This window comes from Nannospalax galili, unplaced genomic scaffold, assembly GCF_000622305.1.
Source record: "Nannospalax galili isolate Female #2095 unplaced genomic scaffold, S.galili_v1.0 scaffold2049, whole genome shotgun sequence".
Lineage (NCBI taxonomy): Eukaryota > Metazoa > Chordata > Mammalia > Rodentia > Spalacidae > Nannospalax > Nannospalax galili.
The window spans coordinates 46,665-69,060 of NW_008360170.1; the positions used below are offsets into that span (position 1 = coordinate 46,665).

Sequence of the window (22,396 nt, forward strand, 5' to 3'; positions counted from 1 at the left end):
AAAAAAAAAAATAGCTTAGTAAGTGCTGATAGTGTCCAGTCTAGGGTCTTTACATACATTCCCAGACAGAAAAAACAAGAATTTCAAGAATTTTGCACATGATTATTTATGAACTTCAATGTTTACCAAGACAAAGATAAAGAACTAAAACAGGAAACTCACTGGACTTCACTTTATTGCTTAACAAATCACCTACCTTAAACTTTTTCTGGTAAACCAGTTGATTGTTCTGTATAGAAAACCAGCGCCTAAATAAAAAGAAGATAGGTTAAAATTTTCACCAACATAGGTTATTTCTGTTGTTGGTAGAAATGAAATATTTTGGAAATCACTGGAAACCAGTTTGGGGTAATTATATTTTGAGAGTGTACTGTTTTGTTTTTGTAAACTGAGAGCAATATGGGGAAACTATAGAAAATAAGAACACACATCTTAAAATCATAGATTAGGAAAATAAATTTACTATGCTTTGATTCATTTTATGTCACAACTTTATATCTTAATGAAAGCTATTTTTATGCTAAGACCTAATAAGTTTTTTTTTTTAAGTCCAAAGTTATATAGTTTTTTTTTAGGTACCTCAAAATAACTAAAATCTTTCCCCTAAAATATCTAATTTTATAGACAGTTAAAGAAAACTTACACTGTGAACAAAAATATCCATTTATATACAATAGAGCATTAAGATAAATGGTGCTTGTAAACCTTTCAGGAGATAATTCATCAAGTTGAATTTGATAAGCAAAATAGAAGCTCACTGCTTTAGAACTGGCATCAAAGAGAAGAGAATCACTTATTGGCCTTATTTCACAGAAAATATTTCTAAGGCAAATGAAGTTATTACCACATATGGTTCCCAACTATTTATATGGTTCTCCTCATTACTATAAATTATTAGGAATACAATTTATTTGCAATCTTCTTTAGAAAAAAGGGTAAGCCATGTAAGCCATATTTGCCAATTCTAATTTGTTAAAACAATAAAAAGATCTAAAAACATAAAAAATCACAGTCAAAAGCCATTCATAAAAGGAAGCAAAACTTCTCATCAAGCATGAAAAGTAAAATAGTATTTGAGCTGTTATTTTTAAATTAGTTTCATTCACATGAGATGGTTTTTACTATGAACGTTAGTTATTAATCTATTAGCAGATAGAGATTCTACCTTTTCATTGATATTAATACAAATGACTAGAAATTGTATTTACACATTTGAATTTCTATCTTTAATTTTAAGTTATTTCTCCACAGCTGAGAAAAAGATTAGGAGACGCTTTTGTATTTTTTAAGCCTTTTACTCGGTAGTTAGGTTTTCTTGCCACTTAAAAACATAACACCTTTTATATTGAAAGAGAAATTTGTTAAATAAGCATCTATATAAAACGATATGGGGTGCGTCTAAATGCAAATCAAGTCAGACCAGAAAAGGAAGAACTTCCAAGGGTCTTTGTTTGGCAACAGGTAGCTGGTTAGAAATGTTAGAAGAAACCCCTACACATAAACCAAATGGTGCAGCCCTGCCACATGGGATGACATGCAATGGAAACAATCTCTGATACTGATTAAAGCGGTTTTTAAAACCATTTGAAGGGAAGTGGGCTAGATTAATAAAATTTTATAGATTGCATATTATAGTAATTATCTTACAGAGTTTTAGAAAAGCTATAGTTTTACAGAACAATGGAAAGACATTGATATATCAATGTAAACTCTTCATGCTTCTGAGGACCTCAAACAAAAATTTCTTTTGACCTACTTGTCTTAGAACAGTAGTTCCTAGAAATAATAATAAAATACCAGGTAAAAATCCAGATGCTGCTTTGCCAGAGACCATTCCCTTAGGCTATCAGCCTTATGGATCATATGTATTTCTGAAACTGAGTCTCTTTAAATTCATCTGCTTCTGGGTGGCACCTGTACATCAGTTTTTTATACACTTAGGAAAGACAATATAAATTCATTTTAATGTGATGACTCCTTAAAGAAAAAAATCATATATGTCATAGGTAGAAAAAAATGAATTACAAAGATTTGTTTGTCTGATACAATCTTCCCTCTACTACCATTAAAAATAAACATCTAACACCAACCGGAACTTTAGCCAGGTAAATAAGATGGAATATAGTTGGTTTTTCTAAGAGGGTATGTGGGCAGGTGCCACATGTGTGCATATGCATGTGTGCACATGCATGTGAAGGCCAGAGGACAACCCTGGGTGTCACCCTTAGGAACACTGTCCAACTTCTTTGAGACAAGATGTCTCATGCTCAAACTAGGCTAGACTGGCTTGCCAGTGAGCCCCAGGCACCTATCTACCTATCTCCCCAGCACTGGGATTACAAGCATGCATCTCTACATCTGGCATTTTCATATGGGTTCTAGGGATTCAAACTCAGGAATGCCTACTTGCATGGCAAGTACTTTCCTTACTGAGCCATCTCCGCAAGCACTGGAATATAGTTTTTAAAACAATCCTACTGATTATTAACATTTCTAAGAAAGTAAAAATGAGATGAATACCAAATAAAAGATAAATAAAAAATAAATAGATAAATAAATAAATGGTCTATGTCTATGGGTTATATACACACCCACACACAAAAAAAAAATTAAAAAAAATTTGGTGCCTGAAATTTTGGAATGCTACAAAAAACAGTAACTAGATCCAAAGAGACAAATGAGACAAATTTTGGAAAGCAATTATGCTTTCTACAGCATAAATAGAGCACAAAGCCAGAGTATAAGACAATGTCTAAGAAGGAAAAATTCCCATGCCTTGAGAAAAATAAGACACAGTATTGTATCTATGCTAAATTGAAGAAATTTGGTTTACTTTAGACCACCATATTTAACTTATTAAGAAGGTTAATATTACATACCAATGAGAATTTCAAATGACAAAATGTGGGTCAAGAAAATATGTATTTATAAAAATATCTTTTACTAGGTTTGATCTTAAGATCAAGAGCATGGGTAAAAGTCAACTTGCAAGCCTGGAGAAGCTTTATCTCTCAAACTATATAAATTATGGGTTCATATCACATTCAGTTGCCAAATATATAAACACTTAATAAGATAAAAAGCCTGAATATATACACTCCTTTATTTGAAATTCGATTTGTTTTTCTCACAGGAAGTGGTCAAACAAAAAAACCCTACGAAACTGACAATGTGTTCTTTCAACATAACACAGTTGTTATCAAAGCAACTAATCTTAGCTACTGCTCAAATTTTTAGGAATTTGCTAGTTTATTTCTTTCATAAAAAATAAAAAGTCATAAAAGTATCCATATTACTCAATTTGTATCTAGTTTGGATAATTATAAGTACATGAAATGTTCTTCTAGAGATTGAAATAAATTAAGGTTATGGTTAATTAAAAGGTACAATTCTACTTCTTGAATAAAAAGCTTATGTTTTCTTTCTGATTTAGAATATAGAGACTTTTTATCCATTGCAAGTAATCCGACTGAAATGCGGGTTAATTATGAGCTTTTTCGTGCTAAAGAGGAAACTGGAATAAAAGAAGGATGAAGAGCAGGAAGCTGTTTGGTACCTGATATGATCGGGCTTTTTCCTGTCATGTGAAAAAATGGGGCAGGGTTAAAACAAAAGGGAAAGGAAGTAAAAGAATGAAAATGCAAATGCGCAAAATAAGCCAAGGACTAGCATGATACAAAAATAAAGCAAGAATTAAAGAAATAAGCTTAAGCTAATAACATAACCAAACAGTCAAAAGTATCTGCTGAGTTTTATTTATGTATTATAAATATATGCATGTTGTAGCATTTCAACTCTTAAGAATCTGAAATGAAAATTTTCAAAAACTTGCTTTAAGTATTATGTTCTACCTCTTTTATTATTTTCTGCCTATTTGGTCATGACTAGAAAATATATAGTACCTTGCCACACTTTAATAAGCTGTTCCTAAAAATTAAGGAAAAAAATCACCACGGTGAATCTGCAAAAACCTTGACCATATAAAAACTTTTTGGAAGGAAAGTGGGGTCACTAACTAAGAATTTCAAACATCATAGAATATTGGCCAAATAAACCTCACACCTGCCCACCCCTATTTTCATTACATGATAGCAGAGACTTTAAGGCCACATGTAAGTGTTTTCTTTTTTTTTTTTTTTAGGGGAGGTTATAGAGGAGCTGTGACAAGGCCTGGCTATGTAGCCCAGTTTGGCCTTGAATTCACAATTCTCCAGCCTCCACTTCCCAGGTGCTGGGATCACAGGTACATACTGTGCCCAGCCAATTCATCCTGAATCTACATATATACTTCTTTCTTTAAAACAAAAAGTCAATAAAAACATTTTTAGCAGTATGCAGAGCATTTTGCTTTAAACGTTTGTATAATGAATACATTTTATGCATCTGGTCATATTTTCTAGTTCAACAAAAGAATCTGTTTAGTAACCTTTCCAAGTTATTGCTAAATTATGTTAACACGTTCTTTTCCTTGCTCTTCATCTTTTCTAAATTCATTACAAGAAGCAAAACAAAAATACAGGTTCCAGTGGCGTAAGTCTGAATTGAAACGGCCATACTTAGAAAATTACCTAATAAGGAAAATTTATCATGACAAACCTTATATGTACCTTAAGAAAAATAAAGTAGTCTCTTCATATCAGTGTGGCAATTGGTTCTAGGACCCACCCATTTATATAAAATCCACAGATGCTCAAATTCTCTAAAATAAAATATTATAGTGTTTACACATAACCTTAACGTGTGTGCTTGTGTGTGTGCATCCTTTTTTAACAGAGAGAGTCTTAATCATGTTGCCCTATTTTGACTCAGGTCATTTCATGCCTGAGCCCCTTGAGTAGCTGGGATTATAAACCTGCATCTTGCTCAATCATCCCCAGATCACTTGTAATTCCAATGATAATGCACATGCTGTATAAACATTTATTAAACTGTATTGTTTAAAGAATAATTACCAGGAAAAAAGCTCCAAGTACAAACTTGGTTTTTTTTTTTTTTTTGCCCCAATATTTTTGATCCGGATTTGGTTGAATCCACAAATGTGAAATCATGAATACAGAGGGCTAATTAATTACAGATTTACATAACTTTGAGATGACACAAATAAGAAATCTGGGACCAAGCAGAAGTAAGATTCATACTCTATGTAGTATGTAAACTTTCCATTCTGATGCCATTTGGCTCACATCACACAAAATATAATTACCATGCTATATTTCATATCACTAAAAGCTGCTGTAAAACAGAATTGCAATTTTGAAGCATGGGATGAAATTTTTACATATTTGGGAATTCCTAGTCATATTCACACATCCCTCATGTTGAAAATATTACATGCCATAATTTCATAAAACTATAGATAAGAGTAAATAGTTTGTTGTTATAAATTGGTACCTTATGGTAACGAAACATTAAAAAACAATCCCTAAAACCAACCAAACAATATTTTTAAAAATATGTAGGCAGCAGGTAGGGAAAACTTTAAATCTGAATAGCTGAATTCCTATTAGTTTGTAATATGACAAATACACATTTTTAGCCAAAGATCAGTAGACTATATTGGATTAAGCTAAACGGAAAATTAGAACAGACTCTAAGTCAAACACAGATAAAAGAAAATTATTTGTACTTCTTGAGATTAGATTTTCTTCATAAACCTCATTTAAGAAACTTAAATACATTTGAAAATTTTATTATTAAGAACCCAAGAAAAACTCTTAATGACATTTCATGGATCAGTGTTCTTTCTTCTTCCATCTCTGTTATTCCATTCTGTTACACTTTACATAGGATTGCCCCCCACCCCCAAAGGTTTATGCATTAGACCTGTTCAAAGTGGCAGTGTTGGGTGGCAGAATCTTTTTAAGAGGTGGGGCCTTGTGTTGGGTAACTATACCACTGAGGACATTACCTATGTAAGGGATTAATGATTGTCTCTTGAGGAAAGCTGGCTGTTACAAAAAGAGAAGACAGGCCTCTTCTGCTCTCTGGCTTCCTGTCTCAACAAAAGATTTCTGTTGCACAGTTCTGCCACTGTGGTACAATCCACCACTGGACCCCACACCAGAAGCTCCATTGGAGCCAACCATCTTTAATTTCCAAATTACAAAAGTATGAGAAAAAATAAACCTATTCCATTTCAGTCCTGAAATGCTCTATTTCCTTACTGAAAATTAGGGTGAACTATAATCTACAATTCTGATAATTAACAGTCACCACCCTTAAAAAACAGCTTAATTTCCTAAGGAATTTTCTTCATTTTGTAAATGACAGCATGTGTACAACGGAGGATTTTCCAGTTACTTTCTATTTGATTTGATTTTTTGTTTAGTATCAATGCCAGTTAATACAATTCAAAAAAAAAAAGAAATTAAAAACTAAAATATCCATATTTAAATTAATGTTAATTTTATTCTACCTAAACAGCAATGCAATTCTCCACTAAGACTTACTGTGCTTCATTCTGATGTCTGAGGTGATATTGCTCACAGAAGTGGTCCAAGGAAGTTCACTGCTTTTCTTCTTAACTTAATGGAATGTTTCTATGGATTTACTGTATTTTTATTTTCTTAAACTTTAAGGACAGAGTTTTTAAATCTAAAGGTTAAATTTCAATTCTAACATTATATTATAAAACTATATTGGTTAAATGATCTTAATTCATTATATAAATTCGATATGCACCCATTTCTTAAAATTTCTTATACTAGCTACAGAATTTGCCAAGATAGGCTTAAAGGGTTATTTTAATTTTTATCTATAAAACATAATCTTAATTTTTCATTTTCACTTTATGATAACCAGAAACATCTTTAACTAGATCACTAGAGTTGGTCTTTCAATATTCATGTCTGATTTTAAAGTTCCACATAATTCATAGACTTAATATCAAATATCATTATTCTTTCCTTAGCTAAAGAAAAATTACTTCAAATGAAACAATGTACCATTTAGACTTCCCACAACATCAACTACTAGAGAAAAGCTCAATAAATTACTAACACTTGAAAATGTCAATTAATGTTTTTTAACTTCAACACCAAGAAATCAAAATAAGTGCACTCAGAGCTCATCTCAATAAAGCATCAAGGGGCTGGAGAGATGGCTCAGCGATTACTGCTCTTGCAGAAGACCCGAGTTTGATTCCCAGCACCCACATGACAGCTAACAACCGTCCATAACTCCAGTTTCAGGGGATCTGATGCTGTCTTCTGACCTCCATGGGCACTGCATAACACAGGTGCACTTACATTTGCATGCAGGCAATACACTCATACACATAAAATAAAAATAATAAAGCATCAAATGTTCTCATTTAAATTAACAAAATCAACACTAAATGAACTTATAGAGAAAATTCCACTTATTTCACTAATGCCCATTATTAAGAAACAAACATCTGCCATTAGGTGACTTCACAGCATGCTCATAACAGTATTAATAGAAGACATTACAAGAAATAATGCAACAGCAAACCAACTAACTAGAACCTGAATACTGTGGTCAATTATTACAAAATTGTCCTTTTTTTGCTTAAAAAAAGGTACCTTGAATAAAAGATTAATCACTAATATTCAGAAGTTTGATCCTGAGCCAAGCAACCGTTCAGTATTATTATGTATGAAATTATTTCACCTTATTTCATTAATACAGTAAAATATTTTATACATTTTTGTTTGTTTTCAATTTTCTAATTTTTGAGATAGGATCTTGTTATGTAACCCAAGCTGGCCTGGAACTCACAATCCTCCTGCCTTAGCCTCCTGACTGATGGGATTACACGTGCCTCCCACAACACCTGGCTATAATTCCATTCTTAATTATTTAGAAAAATTAGAAGTTTTTGCTAGGCATCACATTCAGAGTAAAGAAAGAACAGCTATCTGTCACAACATGCCCTATTTTTAAAACATTACAGTTCTTTAACCTCCTAATTACTAAAAAGACATAAATCACCTGGGTTTAAAACCCACAAGTAAACCCTAAGTATAAAATGTACTATGATGATCTAGTCAACACAGACTAAGCATTATAAAATTCTCATGGTTTCCTCCTTTAAAAGTTGCTTAAGTTTTAGATTTAAGAATTTATGCTTTCACTTTTCATCTGCTAAGCTCTTTTCTTTATTGGACTGGATTCAAGAATGTTACTATGGAATTTATAGAATTTAGAAATTTATGGGGGGGAGGGGCCAGGTCAAAAGGAAAGTCAGAAAATGGCAAAGCATTAGCATCAAGATAGTATTTGAAGCCCATTACCTGTTCCAGGTTTTGAAGGCATTGCTGGCTCGTTTGAACAGGTAGCCCTCCATGACAATGCCATTTGCAGCATCAACATTATACTCTAACTTAGAATCGTCACTGGAGAAATCCTAGACAAAATAATACACAAAGTTCAGATGACTTCACTATATCCCCCAGAAAAAGAAATTTATCTAGGGAAAGAAATTTAAAAAAAAATTTTTTTTAAAAAAGGGCTTTGCATTAAGACTTATGACCACATTCCAGTGAAAGGCCCCACACCCAAAAGTACATAGATAGCACAAATGGAATCAATGGGTTATTGAATTAAAAAAAGAAAGAGGACATAAAGTTGGGGAGGGAGGGAAGTGGGGGTGGCTCCGAGGAGGTAAGAGGAGGAGTTGGGGATGAAAATGACCAAAATACACTGTATGAAATTCTCAAAGAAAATAAAAATACTTATAAAAGACTTAGAATAATATTCATAAGAATGGGGAGGGGGACCTAGGCACTCAATAATTAAGAACACTTCAACATACTAAAGTATGTGGACTCAGAATAGCTATGATAATGACAGTGTAAAACATAATTATATATAACATACTGCAAAAGAGAAAGAAAACTATATAAATTCTGGTGTAAAACACATAATTATCATACTGCAAAAAAGAAAACTATATAAATTCTGTTAAAAGCATAAATAATACGCATGTAAATAGGCAAAGAAAAAGAAGTAATATTACACGAAACACTGTTTAAAATGAAATATTACACGAAACACTGTTTAAAATGCTTCCAGTGTATCCCAGTGTTTTATGGTGCTAAGTGCTAATTTTGAAGACATACGAATATATTTGAGGTTATTTTAATCTAGCACTATTTTCTAAATATATTACTATCAAGATAAATTTATAATCTGATAAGAATAATAATTTTCTATTTGGGAAGTTCATAAATGAGATAAAAACACTATAGAATTTTTCCCATAAAAGATAATTTTGTTTTGCAAAGAAAAGGGACTTTAGGAGCAAAGTTTAAAATGGGCATGTTGACATCACTTTCCATAAGCACTAGAATTACTCATGGTATTTTAGTCTATCAAATCATCTATGTGAATGCAAATGCAATTCAAACTTCTAATTTTCCTCCAAATCATTACAAATTTAAACAAAATATCAGGAGTCCAACACTTTAAATTGTTTTTTAACCAACTCTCAAAGTATATTGAACAAAACAACAAAATAGATGGTAGCACAGAAAATTTCAGAATGAAAAAAATCTGTTTCCGAGCTTTCAAATTTACTCCTGCACCAATGATTAAAATCAGAATTCTTTTTTTAAGATTTATTTAATGTGCATATGTTTGTCTCTGTATGTATACATGTGAGCAGGTGCTCACAGAGGCTAGAAGAGTGCACTGGACCCCTCAGGAGCCAGAGTTACAGGTGGTTGTGAGCTGTCCAATGTGGGTGCTATGAACCAAACTACAGTCCTCTTGCAAGGGCAGCACATGTTCTTGGTAGCTGAGTGTCCTAGTTTGTTTCTCCATTGGTGTAACAAAATACTCTGACCAATACCAACTTGGGAAGGAAAGGGTTTATTAGGCTTACATATCCCGGGTCGCAGTTCATCTGGGAGCCCAACGTAGGAACTCAGGGCAGGAACCTGGAGTCAGGAGCTGGAGCACAGGCCACAGAGGAAAGCTGCTTACTGGCTTGTTTCCCTGGTCCATGCTCAGCCTGCTTTGTTATGCAACACAGGCCCACCTGCCCAGGGGTGGTACCATCCACAGTGGGCTGGGACCACATCACACAACAAGCAAGAAGATGCCTCACAGACATGGCCACAGGCCAGTTCAATGGAGGCAATTCCCCAATTGAGGCTCCTTCAACCCAGGTGCGTCAAGTTGACACTAAAGCTATCTAGCACACTGAGTCATCTCTCCAGCCCCTGAAGTCAGAATTCTACCTATCTTTCTTTTAATTCAATTTTTGTGTATTTCATACAGAACACTTTTTTTTTTGTCTTTTTTAGCCCCAGCTGGCCTGGAACTCACAATGTAGACCAGGCTGGCCTTGAACTCTCAGAGATCCACCTGCCTCTGCCTCCCTAGTGCTGGGATTAAAGTCATACGCCACCTCGCCCAGCCATACAGGACATCTCAATCAACTTTATACCCCCTTCTCCACTGGCACCCAACCATAGCCCCCACACACACTGGAATTCATGCATTCTGTCATTTTTGTTAAGGCCTATCATGTCAAGTTAGTGCCCCCAGACATCCCTCAGAAGAAGTTCATTCACTGAGGCCTAGTCAGTCTATCTAGAGTCCCTCCTTTAATATCAGCTCTCCTCGCCCAGCAGTGATCAGCTAACAATAATTCATTGAATAAGATTGGGACCTGTTGTCCATTTTCACAAGTTCTGTGCTGGGTTTTTGTCTGCTTGAGTTTGCCTGGATCTTGTACATGCTGATACCATTGCTGTAGGTTCATACGAGAAGGGTCCCAGGAGTCTGTAGGACTCTATTTCCCTATGGTCATGCACCATCTCCCTGGCTCTTACAATCTTTCCACCCCCTCTTCTAAGCCCTGGGTGGGTGGATTTTAATATAGGAGTCCTGTCCAAGGACTCCGTAGACTCTTATTCTCTACATTTTGGCCATTTGTGACCTTTTCTGTTCCCAGCCCTCTGTTGCATGAGGAAGCTTCATTGATGGGAATTGAAAAATGCATTAGTGTTCTCTTTCCCCTTTGTTCTATGTTCCGTGAGTCTTAGGTGTAGAGATTCCATTGTAGATGTGCCACTTAGGCTTGGGGAATTCACAGACAATCTCTGTATGTGACTAGTTGTGGATCTCTGTAATAATTTCTGTCTGTTGAAAAAAGAAGCTTCTGGGGCTGGAGAGATGGCTCAGCAGTTAAGAACACTGGTTGTTCCTGCAGAAGACCTGGGTTTGAATCCCAGCACCCACACAGCAGCTAACACCTGTCCATAACTCCAGTCCCAGGGGATCCGACAGCCTCTTCTGACCTCCATGGGCATTGCACGACACAGGTGCACTTACCTATATGCAGGCAATACAAGCATACACATAAAATAAAAATAATAAATAAAAGTTTTAAAAAAGAAAGCTTCTTTGATGGATGGTGACTGGGATACTTGTCTGTAAATTTAAGGATCCAAATTTTGCACATAGTAAGAAGTTATATTTGTCTAGAGATGTGACAGCCTTGGGGTTTTCTCTAAGATCTATGACATCTCCAGCTATGTGTAGAATTCGACCTATCTTGAGAATGACTGTCTCTTGAGAATGTTGAGCAGTGAGGAACCAGCTTTCTAGGATGGTGGTTTGAATGAGAATGTCCCCCAAAGGCTCCAAGAATTTGGACATTTTGTCTCCAGTTGGTGGCGCTGTTTTGCAAGGTTTTAGGATATGTGGCCATGCCAGAGGAAGCACCTCACTGGGTTTGAACATTAAAACTTGCCGGATTTCCAGTCATTCTCTGCTTCTTGTGCCTGCATAAAGATGTGATTGCTTGGCTTTCTGTTCCAGCCACCTGTCACGCCTCCCATCATTATGGACTCTTACCCCTTAAACCAAACTGTGAGCTCAAATAAACTCTTCCTTCTATAAGTTGCCTTGGTCACAGTGTACTATTACAGCAACAGAAAAGTACAGAATACAGAAAGGAAGTGTCTTAGTTTGTTTCTTCATTGCTGTGACAAAAATATTCTGACCAATACCAACCTGGGGAAGAAAAGGCCCACCTAGCCCACATCTCCCAGGTCACAGTTCATCAGGGAGCCAAAGGTAGAAACTCAGGGCAGGAACCTGGAGGCAGGAGCTAGAGCACAGACCATGGAGCAACGGCGCCTCCCACTGGCCTGATCTCCTGGCCCCTGCTCAGCCTGCTTTCTTATGCAACACAGGCCCACCTGCCCAGGGGTGGCACCACCCACGGTGGGCTGGGCCCTCCCACATCACTCAACAATCAAGAAGGTGCCCCATGGACACGGCCACAGGCCAATCCAATGAAGGAAATTCCCCAATTGAGGCTCCCTCAACCCAGGTGTGTCAAGCTGACACTAAAGCTATCCAGCACAGGAAGGTAGAGTGAGACTCACTCATGAGCTTTCCCAACATGAATCTGCTAAGATGTGAAAAGGAAATAGGTTGAATTCAAAATTTTTAAAAAACTTCCTGGTACCTTCTTTTCAAGTTTTAATCATAAAAAGTCAATATTTGCATTGATTATAAATGAATATTTCTTCCTACTTTTTCTCTAGAAAAAAATTAGAGAACATTAATTCCTTAAAGTTTCTATGTATATATATTTTTTAAATTTACATTGCTGTGTGTGCTTGTGTGTGTGTGTGTGTGCACAAGCACATGCACATACTAGACATTAAACTCAGTGCTTGATTCAAGCATGACAGACAAAGGCTTCAGCACAGAACTATGCCCCCAGCTGTCATTTGCAAACTGGATGAAGCCAGAAAGCGATATAACTGGCTTTTGTAATCTTTGTGTGTTGTACACATGTGTGTGTGTTTGTGTGCATGCATGTGTATGTGGAGCCCAGAGGCTGACATTAGGTATCTTCTTCTATTACTTATTTCTGAGACAGGGTCTTTCACTAAACCTGCAGCTCACCAATTTGGCAAGGCTATCTAACTACTAAGTTCCAGGGATCCTCCTGTTGCCACTTCAACACTCGTACTCCAGGTGCAGGTCACTGCACCCAGCTTTTTACATGGGTACTGGGTATCTGAATCCAGGCCCTCATGCTTACATAGGAGACACTTTACCACCAAGTCATGTCCCCAGCCCCAACCTTTGTTATATTTTTAAAGATTTCACGTGCTTTTTGTTCTGGTTTTTATTTTTACGTTATTCAATTCGTATATAATATACTGGGTTTCGTTAAGATATTTTCATGTGTATATCTCATGTACTTTCTATTAAAATAGATTCCACATATAAGAAAGAACATGATATTCATCTTTCTGATTCTGGTCTGCTTTGCTCTCCACTTCCATCCATTTTCCTGCAAATGACATCATTTCATTCTTCTTTATGGCTACATAAAACTCCACGTGAGATACATATCACATTTTCTTTAGCCATACATATGTTGATGAACACTGAGACTGGTTCCATATCTTGGCCATTGTAAATAGCAACAATAAACAGAAACAGATGGGCATCTCTGAAGTATGCACACTTAGATTCCTTCAGATGTATGCCCAGGAGTGGTACAGCTGTCTCATACAGAAGTTTTAGCTTCTTGGGAGAATAAAGGTCATTTATAGCATCTGAAGTTTTTTAATAATCCTGATGCTGGTGAAAACATGAAATAATGGGGCTAAGAGTACAGCTCAGCAGTAGCATGCTTGTCTTGCTTGTCTGTAACCCCAATATCAAAAACATAAATAATGTAATATAATAAAACATAAAATAAGATTCTCTTGAATGAGCAATGCATTACAAGTGTTTTTCTGTTTTTCAATACTTCACAAGATACACAAGTCTTCAATTTAATTACTACTAATGTTGCTTAATAAAGTATTCAAAATGTCACACATTGCAGTACTTAAAATGTAATTTATTTCATAATGTAAGCAATTAGTAATGCGAGATGAATTATATGCTGTTAGAATCTCTATGAATATCTTCATGATCCAACAAATTAGGACAAAAACTGGAAACCAAAGAAGTAGACAGGACAAGGACTCTGCTTTCCCCGAGAGGACATTATTTACCACAGCACCTGCCTAGCATACGTAACACCTGAAGTTCAAACTTCAACATTATTTAAAACAACAAAAAAGCAAAGATATAAACATAGAAAGTGCACACAGGAAAGATAATTATGATCTTCTGATGGAAAGGAATTACTGAACAAGTAACAAAAGCACCAAACATAAGTTTGACAAACTATAAACATAAAATGCAAATGTCCCCAAAGGGGCTAATGCTTATATCTAGACTCTATGAAGGTGTGATCATTAGTTAGGGAGCTTGGCAACAACAACAACAAGAGGAAGAGGAGGAAGAAGAGCAAGAGGAGCAAGAGGAAGAAGAAGAGGAAGAAGAGAAAAAGGAGAGGAAAAGAGGACATTTCATAAATAGGATATCCAAATGACCAACAGATAAGAGGATTTGAGTTTATTAGCCACTAGAGATGTATAAATTAAACCACAATGAGATGTCTGTATCTAGCCATCAAACTGGCAAAAAAACTAAAACTCTCACAATACAGTGAGGTGGTAGGGAGCAATGGGAATGCTCAGTGCTGCCTGCCAAGAATGAAAACTAACTCAGCAGTAGCCACTAATACCAAAAACATCCACACTCTCTGACACTGCAGCTCCACGCCATCAGGAATGCATGGACATAAAGGCATATGGATGATCACAGCATCACTGTTTCTTGCACTGATCAATGTTAATTCCTAAAATAGCTAAATTATTACATTAGAAATAGTTTTTCTTAAATTCTAATTGAGTGGATTTTTCTTTACCTGTAATGCAGCCTGTGTCAGCATTTAAGGGCAAAGAAAAGTATTCACAATGAGTAAAAATAGCATTATTAGCATTATGTTCTTTAAGGAAAACAGTTGTGTATTGCTTAAAGTTAAATAATCTGACTTAATAATTTGGCATTTTGAGACCTTCAGTATAATACTGAACTATGTACATGATGAGAAAGATATTTTAAAATATACAATATTTAACTAATAGTCACATATTTCCACAAACGCAATACCATTTTAATTTAAAAAATGATCAGTTCCACTTTTAGCAATAATTTATAGTAATGCTATTAAAATAAGCTATTCATCAAAACGTGCTGTATACCTTAAACATATACAACTTTTATCTGCCAATTAAAAAAAGAAAGAGCCAGGCAAGGTGGTACACACCTGTAATCCCAGCACTTGGGAGGCTGAGGCAGAAGGATCACAAGTTCAAGGCCTGTCTGAACTACAAAGCAAGATACTGTGGGGTGGAGGGGACAGGGGAGAGCGGGAGAGAGGGAAAAAGAAAACAGGTCACTCAACTACAGTTAAACTAAAGCCAGGCATGGTGGTATGCACCAGTAATCTCGGGCACACAGGAGGCAGAGCTGGGAGGATTTCGAGCTTGAGGCTAGGCTGGGAAATTCAGCAAGATCATGTTTCAACAACAACAAAAAGTTAGTCCACCTTTAAGCAAAAGAAAATATAAAGTCTCGTTTGACAATAACTAAGAAGTAATTAACTTAAAAATGGCTTGATAGAAAAATCTTTCTATTTCTCTTTGAGTACAAATAATCCATCAATTAGCTTTCCTTTGCGTTTACTACTGATTCTGGTTTGGTTTGGTTTGGTTTTCCATTAACATCCCTAACTCTTATTTTTAGATTACTCCACATAAAATATCATGGACTATATAAGATAAAATATTATTAGGCTGTTCTGAATATGTAGTGCCTGTCAGCTCTTTTACATGAAGAAATAAAAACTAGTTTAATATTGAATTCTCATTTTAAAAAACATTGGTCAAGGGGAGCTAGAGAGATGGCTCAGTGGTTAAGAGCACTGGCTACTCTTGCAGAGTAACCAGGTTCCATTCCCAGCACCCACATAGCAGCTAACAACCATCCAAAATTCCAGTTTCAAAGGAACTTAACCCCATCTTCTGACATTGCATGATATTGGTACACTTACACACATGCAGGCAATACACTCAAACTGTAAAATAATTAATAAATTTTTAAAAATTGATCTGCTAGGTTTTGGCAATTTAACAAACAATGGGAGTTGAGATGGGGAGAACTGAGCTTCTTGCGGGGGAGAGTTCTGGAGGGGGACAGCGGCTATGGGAAATCAGAAACACCATCACCAAGGTTCACGATGCTATGCTATCTCTCTGTCTCATATGCATGTATATACACTCAAAACCATTTGCAGGAGGTTGTTGGTACCTAAATGAAACCATAAATAATATTTAAATTTTCATTAAGTGCACCCTAGCTGATTAAGAGTAATCATAAACTGGTTCAAAAGCATGGTTTTCAAATGTTTTGATCTGAAGCATAATAAAATGCATACATTAACATTAAAAAAAAGTAGTTTACTTTTCACAAAAGAATTATCTGACCAAGCAACTGAAGAGATTTGTTGCAACACAATGGTATCTTGCAAAACTAACAATCCTACGAAATGGAAATTAATCTAACTTTCCCTTGTATACCTTTTGTTGAATAGTAGAATGTTTTTGTTCCATTTCTCTTTTCTCCTTTGCCGCATCCACAACCAGTCGATCCAACTAAAGGAAAGAAGAAAACTATAGACTTAAAATTCAAAGAAACAAAGGTAATGTTTAAACCATATTCCAAGTCATTTTACAGATAAACATAGTAATAAGTCACTTCATTTAAGTTTACCTAAAAACTCATTTTAGCTAACTTTCCAGCAGAAGTTCATATTTTTTTCTAGTATTAAATCTTTTTTGAAAAAGCCGTATCTTTAGGGAAAAGGTTTCCAAGAACAGTCCTGGTGTCATGCAGTATGTGTTCAATCCTTAGCAGTATGTGTTCAATCCTTAGCAGTATGTGTTCGATCCCTGAATAAGGACAATGACTCTAACTTAAGGTGTCTATGTACCCACTTAAGAAATTCTGGTAGCTAGTGTCAAAACAAAAGTTAAAAAAAAAAAGTTCCCCCCCCCACAAATAGCAAAAAGCAATACAGCTAAACTAAAGTAAGCAACATCCCCAAGTCCACATCAATATTTCCCACTACTCATCACACATCACGTTTTCCAGCTACCTTCCTTATACCATAAATCTAAAAAGTAGAATAAATAATTGGCCAAATAAAATACAGCTTTTTTAAAAAAGAGCAGTAAGTTCAAGACCAGCCTGGACAATACAGTGAGGCCCTTTCTGTGAAAGATTAAGCTAAATAAAATAATAAAAGAATATTAATCCCCTAGTTTCAACCTAGTAACTCAGTTACTAAAGAGTATCTTAACTGGCCACATGCAAACAGACCATTTTATCCACCATCCACTATGGAAAGTATGGTTTACTACATGATTTTCAAGGGTCTGCAAAATTATCTTACTTCTGAGGGGACTCATAAAATTCAAATCAATACATACCTAAAAACATGTCATTATTTCATCTAGTCAACTGCAATTCAATTCACATTGTTCGTCTAAGTTACACCTAATGTAAGATAGCAGGATATACAAAGTGCCTAGAACATAAGAGGGTCTTACTTAGCCTGGGCTCAATATCCTATTACATATTCCTACAACACCCTGACCCTCTCCTACAAGGTATAAAAAGCTGTTCCCAATACCTATTTTCTCCTCTTTCTTAACAATGGTAGCCACCCCCTCACACTACCAGATCTACTGGACCTACCAGATCACTTTCTGGCATCAAAGCTGTATTTCCACATTTCCTTGCAGTGAGTGACTAAGCATTGGCCATGAGGATGTACCCAGGGGGATGTGTACAATTTCCAGGAAATGTCCTTAAGGAGAGAGAATGTGTCTTTCTTTCCTGCTAGCTGGAGTTTGAGTACGAGAGCTAAGCCTGATTAGTCACTTCGAATCATGAGGCCAATGCAAACAATACAATAAGCCTAGGCCCTGTGAGAGAAATGGCCATAATATGTCCTTCTGACCTTCCATATAAGAAATTGAGTGTCCCCAAGGGCTCAGGGGCAAGTCAGTGGTCGAGTACATGCTAAGCATGCATGAGGAGGGCTTGATCCTTAGTACCACCAAAAACAAACAAACAAACAAAACAAAAAAAAAGAAAACAATAAAGAATCCACAAACATCTAAAGTGTCTGTGAAATGAAAATGTTCCTTGGAGCTTTATAACCCCAAGATACAAAATTTTCATTATCCAAACACCCAATATAATTTTTTGAAACGAAGAACAGCTATAACCTGAATAAAAAGCAAATTAAGACAATAATTCAATTATTAAAATATAAGAGGTTGGAAAATAAATTCAGTTATTTGTACTATAAAAACAGATACTTTGGGGCAAAGCGTAACGACAGGTCTCTAATCCTAGCACTTGCAAGACCCGGGCAAGTGGATCTATGTGAGACTGAGTCCAGCCTGGTCTATTAGTTTCAGGCTAACCAGGGAACACGTAGTTGGGGGAAGAGGGGAGCGGAACAGACACTTTTGTTTGCTAGTTTTTTTTGAGACAGGATGCCACCAAATACCTCACTATGGCCTCAAACGCCAGATCTGCCTGCCTCAGCCTCCCAAGTGCTAGGATTGTAAGTATGCACCAAAACTGTGAGAAGCTTCATTTTTAGTCTTTTCATACTTTCCACATACAATCTATTACATAAGAATTTTGGGGCAGATCTGGCTTTGGTGGGCTAGGACTGAGAACCTAGCAGACAGCCTGAGATGGTGGGTTTGGACCGCCATCGGGGTGTGCGGGGAGTGCGGGGTTAGGGAGTGCGGGGTTCTGGCCTCCAACTACCAGAGGGCCTGAGAACCCAGGGGAGAGCCTGACAGCCCCTGGATCCTGCCTCCACATAGTGGAGAGCTTCCCCTAATTGCCATACCATCCCCCTACCTGGGATTTTGTGAGGACCCTCCCAAGGCCCCAGGGCAGATCTGGCTTTGGTGGGCTAGGGCTGAAGTCCCAGTGGACAGCCTGAGAGGGTGGGTTCGGACCTCTATCCTCTATTGGGGGGTTGCTGCTCGGAGCTCAGCAGACTACCATGGAGTGCCAGGTTCTAGCCTCCGTCTGGCCTCCAACTACCAGAGGGCCTGAGAACCCAGGGAACAGCCTGACAACCCCCGGATCCTGCCTCCACATGGTGGTGAGCTTCCCCTAATTGCTATACCATCCATCTACCTGGGATTTTGTGAGGCCCCTGCCAAGGCCCCAGGGCAGATCTGCCTTTGGTAGGCTAAAGCTGGGATCTCAGCAGAGTCTGGCCTCCCTCTGGCCTCCCTCTGGCATAGGGTTGACAATGCACAAGACTGCCTGAAAGACCCTGGATCCTGCCTCCACCTGGTAAAGGAAGCCTGAGTGTACCTGACTGGAACCTGAATTGGACTTCTGTGGGTACCCCTGAATAGCTGATCTGAAGCCATCAGTTCCCTCCAAAATAAACCTGAGAGGACCTGAACCCTGTACCAACCAGCTTTACGTAACCAATAAAGAAAGGATCTAGGCACCCCAATAATACAAACAGAGGCATACTTCAACTTAATATCAGAATCATAAACAACAAAAGAAATTCACATGCCAAAACCACAACCACCAATCCTGTAGAAGAGTTCTACAAGGAGAACCCCCTAGAGATAACCCAGGACACTGAATTTAAAAGATCATAAACATGATCAAGGAATTCAACGAATTTAAAGGACACACGAACAAACAAATCAAACAGCTAAAAGAAGATAGGGATAAACTTCAGAACGAATTCACAAAAGAGATAGAATATTGAAGAAAACTCAGGCTGAAATGAAGAAGGAAGTGAAAGCCTCACCTCTAGAATGAATGAGATGGAAAACAGAATATCAACACTGGAGGATAAAGTTGAAGACCTGGATCACTCAAGAAAAGAGTATGGAAAATTTTTAAAAATACAGAAATGGAATATGCAAGAGATGTGGGACACAATGAAATGACCAAATCTACAGATCATACGAATAGAGGAAGAAGAATAATTTCAGGTTAATTGTACTGACCAGATCTTAAACAGGACTGTAGAAGAGAATTTCCTGAAATTAAGGAAAGACATCCCCATACAAATACAGGAAGCACATAGAACACCAAATAGACAGGGTCAGAAAAGAAACCTCCTACCACATATCATAGTAAAAACACTAAATGTACAGACCAAAGAGAGAATACTGAAAGCAGAAAAGGAAAACAAGTCACATACAAAGGAAAGCCCATCAGAATAGCAGCTGACTTACCAATGTAAACTATGAAAGCCAGAAGACCCTGGACCAAGGTATTTCCAATTCTACATGACAATAGATGCCACCCCGGAATACAATACCCAGAAAAAATGTCTGTGATAGTTGAAGGGAAAAGAAAAATCTTCCAGGACATGAATAGCCTGAAAGAATACATGTCCACAAAACCAGCCCTTCAAAGAATACTTGAAGCAATACAGAGAGCAGAGGGAGAAACAACTATACCTTGGGGCAATGAAAGAAAATAAAGATATAATTTAGGAAACACAAAATTACACAGAGACACAAACAGCAATCAAAATGAGGGCAATCAATACACACCTTTCAATAATAACCTTCAATATCAATGTACTAAACTCCTCAGTCAAAGGACACAGGCTAAGTGAATGGATTAAGAAACAAAATCCATCTCTTTGCTGTCTGCAAGAAACCCATCTCACCTTCAAGGACAGGCACTACCTTAAGGTAAAAGGATGGAAAAGAATATTACAAGCAAATGGCACTAAGAAACAAGCAGGGGTTGCAATTCTAATATCTGACAAAATAGACTTCAAAGTAAAACTAATCAGAAGAGATAAGGACGGTCACTTAATTCTGATCAAAGGAACAGTTAACCAAGAAGATATTACAATCCTTAACATATATGCATCAAATTCTGGTGCACCCAAATTCATAAAAACAATACTACAGGACTTTAAGACACAGATTAACCCCAACTCAGTAAAAATAGGGGACTTCAATATCCCACTGTCTCCATTAGACAAGTCAACTGGAAAAAGAATTAACATAGAGACATCTGAATTAAATGATACCATACATCAAATGGACCTAACAAACATCTTTTGATTATTCCACCCAAACCCCATAGAATACACTTTCTACTCAGCACCTCAAGGAACATTTTCAAACATTGATCACACACTGGGCCACAAAACAAACCTCAACAAATATAAAAATATTGAAACAATTCTATGCATTCTATTAGACCACAAAGCAATAAACCTCAAAATCAACACTAGACGAAACTCTAGTCACTACACAAACTCCTGGCGATTGAACAACACACTCCTAAACAATGAGTAGGTCAAAGAAGAAATTAAGAAAGAAGCCAGGTGTGGTGGCACACGCCTTTAATCCCAGCACTTGGGAGGCAGAGGCAGGCAGATCTCTTTGAGTTCAAGGCCAGCCTGGTCTACATAGTGAGCTCCAGGCCAGCTGGGGCTACTGGGAGACCCTGTCTCAAAAAAGAAGAAAGAAGAAAGAAGAAAGAAGAAAGAAGGAAGAAGAAGAAGAAGAAGAAGAAGAAGAAGAAGAAGAAGAAGAAGAAGAAGAAGAAGAAGAAGAAGAAGAAAGAAATAAAGGAATTCCTGGAATTCAAGGAAAAGGAAAAGGACAATACAACACAATACAACCTCTGGGACACATTAAAAGCAGTCCTAAGAGCAAAGTTTATAGCTCTAATTGGAGAAAGCGAAACACTCATTCACTGCCGGTGTGATTGGAAACTCACGCAGCCTCTATGCAAAGCAGTGTGGAGAACTCTTAAAAAAGAACCTACCATCTGACACAGTTATACCACTCCTTGGCATATACCCAATGGACTCGTCCTATTGTAGAGACACTTGTACAGCCATGCTTGTTGCTGCTCTTTTCACAATAGCTAAGAGATGGAAGCAACCTAAGTGTCCCTTAATTGATGAGTGGATAATGAAAATGTAGTTCATTTATATGATGGAGTTCATAACCAAAGACATTGAATAGCTCTACAATGAAAATTTAAATCTCTGAAGAAAGAGATTGAGAAAGACACTAGGAGATGGAAGGACCTCCTATGCTCATGGATTGGAAGAATTAATATTGATAAAATGACCATCCTACCAAAAGCAAAAGCAATATATAGATTCAATGCAATCCCAATCAAAATCCCCATGACATACTTCACAGAATTAGAAAAATGCATCCTTAAACTCATATGGAGTTACAAAAGACCCCAGATAGCCAAAGCAACCCTGAGCACAAAGAGCAAAGCTGGGGGATTACTATACCAGATCTCAAAGTATACTACAGAGCCACAGTCATAAAAACAGCATGGTACTGCCGCAAAAAAAAAGACACATAGATCAATGGAACATCATTGGAGATCCAAACCTGAGTACACGCAATTTCAGCCACCTGATATTTGACAAAGG

At 36.8% G+C, this 22,396-nt stretch overlaps 1 protein-coding gene across 1 annotated transcript in view; it reads right to left on the reverse strand.

The window, feature by feature from the left end:
* Acap2 (ArfGAP with coiled-coil, ankyrin repeat and PH domains 2) overlaps positions 1–22,396 on the reverse strand; it is a 156,052-nt gene that overhangs the window by 33,004 nt on the left and 100,652 nt on the right. The window contains exons 9-11 of the mRNA XM_029559193.1: positions 16,479–16,553; positions 8,256–8,368; positions 197–248 (exon numbers count right to left, since the gene is read on the reverse strand). Of these exons, the coding sequence (XP_029415053.1) occupies positions 197–248; positions 8,256–8,368; positions 16,479–16,553 (240 nt within the window). The remainder of the gene's footprint in view (positions 1–196; positions 249–8,255; positions 8,369–16,478; positions 16,554–22,396) is intronic.